This window comes from Salvelinus alpinus, chromosome 34 (genome assembly GCF_045679555.1).
Source record: "Salvelinus alpinus chromosome 34, SLU_Salpinus.1, whole genome shotgun sequence".
Classification (NCBI taxonomy): domain Eukaryota; kingdom Metazoa; phylum Chordata; class Actinopteri; order Salmoniformes; family Salmonidae; genus Salvelinus; species Salvelinus alpinus.
In genome coordinates this window covers 212,019-220,000 of record NC_092119.1, presented here as the reverse complement: position 1 = coordinate 220,000, position 7,982 = coordinate 212,019, and the positions used below count along the sequence as shown (strand labels likewise).

Sequence of the window (7,982 nt, the reverse complement as noted above, 5' to 3'; positions counted from 1 at the left end):
TTCCAAATGTTCCTCATTCAAAGGTATTACAGAGAATTGGAATTCTTATGTACTTCCAGAATTGACTGGAATTTAAATGGAATTGACCCCGAACCCTGGTGTGCATTATTGGTCCTATCATTGACCCCGAACCCTGGTGTGCATTATTGGTCCTATCATTGACCCCGAACCCTGGTGTGCATTATTGGTCCTATCATTGACCCCGAACCCTGGTGTGCATTATTGGTCCTATCATTGACCCCGAACCCTGGTGTGCATTATTGGTCCTATCATTGACCCCGAACCCTGGTGTGCATTATTGGTCCTATCATTGACCCCGAACCCTGGTGTGCTTTATTGGTCCTACCATTGACCCCGAACCCTGGTGTGCATTATTGGTCCTATCATTGACCCCGAACCCTGGTGTGCATTATTGGTCCTATCATTGACCCCGAACCCTGGTGTGCTTTATTGGTCCTATCATTGACCCCGAACCCTGGTGTGCATTATTGATCCTATCATTGACCCCGAACCCTGGTGTGCATTATTGGTCCTATCATTGACCCCGAACCCTGGTGTGCATTATTGGTCATACCATTGACCCTGAACCCTGGTGTGCATTATTGGTCATACCATTGACCCCGAACCCTGGTGTGCATTATTGATCCTATCATTGACCCTGAACCCTGGTGTGGATTATTGATCCTATCATTGACCCCGAACCCTGGTGTGCATTATTGGTCCTATCATTGACCCTGAACCCTGGTGTGCATTATTGGTCCTATCATTGACCCCGAACCCTGGTGTGCTTTATTGGTCCTATCATTGACCCTGAACCCTGGTGTGCATTATTGGTCATACCATTGACCCCGAACCCTGGTGTGCATTATTGATCCTATCATTGACCCCGAACCCTGGTGTGCATTATTGGTCATACCATTGACCCCGAACCCTGGTGTGCTTTATTGGTTCTATCATTGAGCCCGAACCCTGGTGTGCATTACTGGTCCTATCATTCTCAATGTTTTGTTGCTGTAACTAAACTTCTGTCACGTTCCTGACCTGTTTTCTCTTGTTTTGTATATGTTTAGTTGGTCAGGGCGTGAGTTGGGATGGGCAGTCTGTGTTGTTAGTTCTATGTGGGAGTGTGATTGTTAATTAGCCTTATATGGTTCTCAATCAGGGACAGGTGTTGTTCATTTCCTCTGATTGAGAATCATATATAGGTAGGCTGTTTTCACTGTTAGTTGGTGGGTGGTTGTCTTCCGTGTCTGTGTTTGTCGCGCCACACGGGACTGTTTCGGTTTATGTAGTCTATTCCTGTTCTGCGTGTTTATGTAAGTTTTTCCAGTTCAGGTCTGTCTATGTCGTTTTGTTGTTTTGTATATTCTCAAGTGTTTTTCGTGTTCGTCTTTTCGTTTAAATAAATTCATTATGACTGCATACCTCGATGCGTATTGGTCCGATCCCTGCTTCTCCTCTTCAGACGAAGAGGAGGAGAACAGCCGTTCTTCATTTCATTGTTACACCAGACACAGAGTCTGTTTGACCGTCAGCCAATTGCACAATAACGAAAATATATGTTGATCATTTATCCATTTTTTTAAAATAAACTTAAAAATCTAGAAAGTCATGAATCATTTTTAAGTAGCTTTGTCAACAAAGAAAAGATTCAGCTGTATTTGTTGGATGACAAAAACCGAACTTTCCCAGAAAACCACTTCTACAAGGTGATGTAACGTTTTGGCTTCGTTACAAGCCTCATCTTATTGTTTGTGTTCAGTACAGCCAAGATCCAAACTACCTGTTTTCATCCACACATGGACAGGTCATCATAAAATAACAAGTTGTTCTATAATTGACATACCAGTATAAATAAAGTTTAAATAAAGCATTTCACATCTCTTAAACCTGATCGTTCTGAAACATACTCATATCTATAGTAGCCTGTATGAATCCAAAACCCGAAAAACTATCCTGCTGTTTCACTTGACCACAGCCAGAGCTGTACTTCATTTGAACACAAGGTAACGTTGCTTTCTGCTGAGTAAATAAAGTTTGGAGCAGGTAGAGTTGAACTGAACTGGGCCCTACAGTACAGTATAGAGCAGGTAGAGTTGAACTGAACTGGGCCCTACAGTACCAGTATAGAGCAGGTAGAGTTGAACTGAACTGGGCCCTACAGTACAGTATAGAGCAGGTAGAGTTGAACTGAACTGGGCCCTACAGTACCAGTATAGAGCAGGTAGAGTTGAACTGAACTGGCCCTACAGTACCAGTATAGAGCAGGTAGAGTTGAACTGAACTGGGCCCTACAGTACAGAGCAGGTACAGTTGAACTGAACTGGGCCCTACAGTACCAGTATAGAGCAGGTAGAGTTGAACTGAACTGGGCCCTACAGTACAGTATAGAGCAGGTAGAGTTGAACTGAACTGGGCCCTACAGTACAGTATAGAGCAGGTAGAGTTGAACTGAACTGGGCCCTACAGTACAGTACAGAGCAGGTAGAGTTGAACTGAACTGGGCCCTACAGTACAGTACAGAGCAGGTAGAGTTGAACTGAACTGGGCCCTACAGTACCAGTATAGAGCAGGTAGAGTTGAACTGAACTGGGCCCTACAGTACAGTATAGAGCAGGTAGAGTTGAACTGAACTGGGCCCTACAGTACAGAGCAGGTAGAGTTGAACTGAACTAGGCCCTACAGTACAGTACAAAGCAGGTAGAGTTGAACTGAACTGGGCCCTACAGTACAGTATAGAGCAGGTAGAGTTGAACTGAACTGGGCCCTACAGTACAGTACAGAGCAGGTAGAGTTGAACTGAACTGGGCCCTACAGTACAGTACAGAGCAGGTAGAGTTGAACTGAACTGGGCCCTACAGTACAGTACAGTACAGAGCAGGTAGAGTTGAACTGAACTGGGCCCTACAGTACAGTATAGAGCAGGTAGAGTTGAACTGAACTGGGCCCTACAGTACAGTATAGAGCAGTTTCCAGCAACCCAAATTATACCCTATTCCTTGTCAACAGTAGTGTACTGTATAGGGAATAGTGTTTAATTTGAGATGCACCCTGGTCACAATGCCCAGATGAGTCTGGGAAATAACAGATACACGACGGAAACCATTTTATACAGGAGATCATTAAGGGGAAATGTATTTATTTCCCCAGTCTGTTTACCTTTTCTTTAACCCAGAGATGAATGGTTTAGCAATAGCTTTAGGGTGCAGCCTGCAAAGTAAACATTGGTTAGGTGATGATGATGATGATGATGAGGATGATGAGCTGTGTGGTGATGATGATTGTAAATGCAATGGGAGAAAATGTTAACCAAGTTAGAAACACATGTTACATTATGTGTATTAGTATTATGTGTATTAGTATTATGTGTTTTAGTATTATGTGTATTAGTATGTGTTTTAGTATTATGTGTATTAGTATTATGTGTTTTAGTATTATGTGTATTAGTATTATGTGTATTAGTATTATGTGTTTTAGTATTATGTGTATTAGTATGTGTTTTAGTATTATGTGTATTAGTATTATGTGTTTTAGTATTATGTGTATTAGTATGTGTTTTAGTATTATGTGTATTAGTATTATGTGTTTTAGTATTATGTGTATTAGTATGTGTTTTAGTATTATGTGTATTAGTATTATGTGTATTAGTATAATGTGTATTAGTATGTGTATTAGTATTATGTGTATTAGTATTATGTGTATTAGTATTATGTGTATTAGTATTATGTGTATTAGTATTATGTCTATTAGTGTTATGTGTATTAGTATTATGTGTTTTAGTATTATGTGTTTTAGTACTATGTGTATTAGTATTATGTGTATTAGTATTATGTGTTTTAGTATTATGTGTATTAGTATTATGTGTATTAGTATGTATTTTAGCACACCATTCAGCAGACGCTAACTGAGCAATGCAACGCGTTATACGACTACAGAGTGATTGATAGGTTATGTTCCACTCCTAAAAGCACGCCTTATAGGAAATGTCAAAAGTTGTTGAACTAGAGACGCAGACTTAAACATCAGAGGGCAGATTGACATCAGTCACATAAAATGTTATTTTCAGAAGGACTTCCTGACACAGGCGGCCGGTGGCACCTTAAATGGGGGAGGACGGGCTCATATTAATGGCTGCATCGGACTCAATGGAATGGTATTGAACACATCAAACACATGTTTTTCTATACGTTTGATACCATTCCATTTACTCCGCTCCGGATGTTACTACGAGCCGTCCTCCTTTCAGCAGCCTCCTGTGCTTCCTTAGAATCCTTTTTATCTTTAAACAAAATGTCGTGGTTTAACATTTCCGATCAATCTGCAGGCATATTTTGTTGAGTTGCATTTCTGTGACTAGGAAGGGTTTTTGTTGTTGCAGTTAGATGAACACAACAACATATTTGTGCTAGAATGAGTAAACAAAGTGAATTAAAGCCAGCTGGGTAGAAACAGCATCTAAACTAATATTCTATAAAAGTGCTAAAGCAACGACCACTACAGGCAACCCACTGTCAGAAACCCAGGCTTGAGTTCCAAATGGAACCCTATTCCCTACATAGTGCACTACTTTAGACCACAGTGCACTACATAGGGAATAGGAGGCCACTTGGACCAGAAACCCAGTCTCTGGGGGGGACGAGTGGGTTGTTTCCTGATATACCTGGCACCAGCAGAAACATTAACCTTGGCTCTGGCTTTTCTCTCAGCTGCTCTCTTTCTCAGACGGGCTCTGCAACGGCAAACAGCAACACGACATGACACAGAGACACTGGTGAGGCAGACAGACACACACAACACACACACACGGTAATACATATAACAGCCCTGATCCCAGACAGTGTGGCCTAGCTGTGGTAGGGTTAAGAGGAGAGCAGTAAGGTGTGCTTCCTGGGTAATGCCACAGGTAACAGGAGAGTACAGTTCTGTTAAGTACATCACTATACTATTAAGTTAAACTATATTACTATATTACATTATTCTTTCGATGGCAGAGATATTTCAAGTATTAATATGTACACTATTGTATAGAGAAGCATGTGGACACCCCTTCAAATTAGTGGATTTGGCTATTTCAGCCACACACGTTGCTGACAGGTGTATAAAATCGAGCACACAGCCATGCAATCTAGACAAACATTGGCAGTAGAATGGCCTTACTGAAGAGCTCAATGACTATCAACGTGGCACCATCGTAGGACACCACCTTTCCAACAAGTCAGTTCGTAACATTTCTGCCCTGCTAGAGTTGTCCGGTCAACTGTAAGTGCTGTTATGGAAACGTCTAGGGGCAAAAACGGCATCAGCCGCAAAATGGTAGACCACACTTACTACCGAGTTCCAAACTGCCTCTGGAAGCTGTTTGTCGGGAGAATCGTGAAATGGGTTTTCATGGCTGAGCAGCAACACACAAGCCTAAGATCACCATGCACAATGCCAAGCGTTGGCCGGAGTGATGTAAAGCTCTCTGCTATTGGACTCTGGAGCAGTGGAAACACGTTCTCTGGAGTGATGAATCACGCTTCACCATCTGGTAGTCCGACAGACTAATCTGGGTTTGGCGGATTCCAGGAGAACGATACCTGTCACAATGCATAGTGCCAAACTTTAAAGTTTGTTGGAGGAGGAATAATGGTCTGGGGCTGTTTTTCATGGTTCGGGCCCGTTAGTTCCAGTGAAGGGAAATCTTAATGCTACAGCATACAATGACATTCTAGATGATTCTGTGCTTCCAACTTTATGGCAACAGTTTGGGGAAGGCCCTTTCCTGTTTCAGTGTGACAATGTCCCGTGCACAAAGCAAGGTCCATACAGAAATAGTTAGTTGAGATTGGTGTGGAAGAACTTGACCAGCCTGCACAGAGCCCTGACCTCAACCTCATCAAACACCTTTGGGATGAATTGGAACGCCGACTGTGAGCCAGGCCTAATCGCCCAACATCAGTGCCCGACCTCACTAATGCTCTTGTGGCTGAATGGAAGCAAGTCCATGCAGCAATGTTCCAACATCTAGTGGAAAGCCTTCCCAGAAGAGGCTGTTATAGCAGCAAAGGGGGGACCAACTCCATATTAATGCCCATGATTTTGGAATGAGATGTTCGACAAGCAGGTGTCCATATACTTTTGATCATGTAGTGTAGTTTAAATGGAATGTCATGCAGGACTAAAATAAGCACAGACACACTAGAATGGCCCCCCAGTCTGTTACCAGGCAACATACCAGTAACCCAACTATGTACAGGCCCCCCAGTCTGTTACCAGGCAACATACAGTAACCCAACTATGTACTGGCCCCCCAGTCTGTTACCAGGCAACATACCAGTGACCCAACTATGTACTGGCCCCCCAGTCTGTTACCAGGCAACATACCAGTAACCCAACTATGTACTGGCCCACCAGTCTGTCACCAGGCAACATACCAGTAACCCAACTATGTAGTGGCCCCCCAGTCTGTTACCAGGCAACATACCAGTAACCCAACTATGTACTGGCCCCCCAGTCTGTTACCAGGCAACATACCAGTAACCCAACTATGTACTGGCCCCCCAGTCTGTTACCAGGCAACATACCAGTGACCCAACTATGTACTGGCCCCCCAGTCTGTTACCAGGCAACATACCAGTAACCCAACTATGTACTGGCCCACCAGTCTGTCACCAGGCAACATACCAGTAACCCAACTATGTAGTGGCCCCCCAGTCTGTTACCAGGCAACATACCAGTAACCCAACTATGTACTGCCCCCCAGTCTGTTACCAGGCAACATACCAGTAACCCAACTATGTACTGGCCCCCCAGTCTGTTACCAGGCAACATACCAGTAACCCAACTATGTACTGGCCCCCCAGTCTGTTACCAGGCAACATACCAGTAACCCAACTATGTACTGGCCCCCCAGTCTGTTACCAGGCAACATACCAGTAACCCAACTATGTACTGGCCCCCCAGTCTGTTACCAGGCAACATACCAGTAACCCAACTATGTACTGGCCCCCCAGTCTGTTACCAGGCAACATACCAGTAACCCAACTATGTACTGGCCCACCAGTCTGTCACCAGGCAACATACCAGTAACCCAACTATGTAGTGGCCCCCCAGTCTGTTACCAGGCAACATACCAGTAACCTAACTATGTACTGGCCCACCAGTCTGTTACCAGGCAACATACCAGTAACCCAACTATGTACTGGCCCCCCAGTCTGTTACCAGGCAACATACCAGTAACCCAACTATGTACTGGCCCCCCAGTCTGTTACCAGGCAACATACCAGTAACCTAACTATGTACTGGCCCCCCAGTCTGTTACCAGGCAACATACCAGTAACCCAACTATGTACTGGCCCCCCAGTCTGTTACCAGGCAACATACCAGTAACCCAACTATGTACTGGCCCCCCAGTCTGTTACCAGGCAACATACCAGTAACCCAACTATGTACTGGCCCCCCAGTCTGTTACCAGGCAACATACCAGTAACCCAACTATGTACTGGCCCCCCAGTCTGTTACCAGGCAACATACCAGTAACCCAACTATGTACTGGCCCCCCAGTCTGTTACCAGGCAACATACCAGTAACCCAACTATGTACTGGCCCCCCAGTCTGTTACCAGGCAACATACCAGTAACCCAACTATGTACTGGCCCACCAGTCTGTTACCAGGCAACATACCAGTAACCCAACTATGTACTGGCCCCCCATTCTGTTACCAGGCAACATACCAGTAACCCAACTATGTACTGCCCCCCCCCCCCCCCAGTCTGTTACCAGGCAACATACCAGTAACCCAACTATGTTCTGCCCCCCCCCCCAGTCTGTCTCCATGTGTAAAATCTGAGGTACCGGTATGGGGAAAATCAACCAAAAACGGTGTAAATATTATATTACATTATTTAATGACTTTGGACTCGTTCCCCAAGATAGGCCAGCCAGTAAAATATGATAGATTTCTCAAATGTATTGTTATGACACCACTGCAGAAGAAAAGG

The 7,982-nt window shown here is 44.2% G+C and overlaps 2 protein-coding genes across 6 annotated transcripts in view; one reads left to right on the top strand and one right to left on the bottom strand.

The window, feature by feature from the left end:
• The window catches only part of mrps26 (mitochondrial ribosomal protein S26), a 197,241-nt gene that overhangs the window by 48,218 nt on the left and 141,041 nt on the right, over positions 1–7,982 (top strand). The window lies entirely within an intron of this gene.
• LOC139563512 (lysyl oxidase homolog 3B-like) overlaps positions 1–7,982 on the bottom strand; it is a 69,381-nt gene that overhangs the window by 29,843 nt on the left and 31,556 nt on the right. For 3 of the 5 annotated variants that reach the window (XM_071382225.1, XM_071382223.1, XM_071382222.1), the window contains exons 5-6: positions 4,661–4,729; positions 3,160–3,210 (exon numbers count right to left, since the gene is read on the bottom strand). The exons of the other annotated variants lie outside the window; for them this stretch is intronic. In XM_071382225.1, coding sequence (XP_071238326.1) covers positions 3,160–3,210; positions 4,661–4,729 — 120 coding nt within the window. The remainder of the gene's footprint in view (positions 1–3,159; positions 3,211–4,660; positions 4,730–7,982) is intronic. 5 annotated transcript variants of the gene reach the window in all.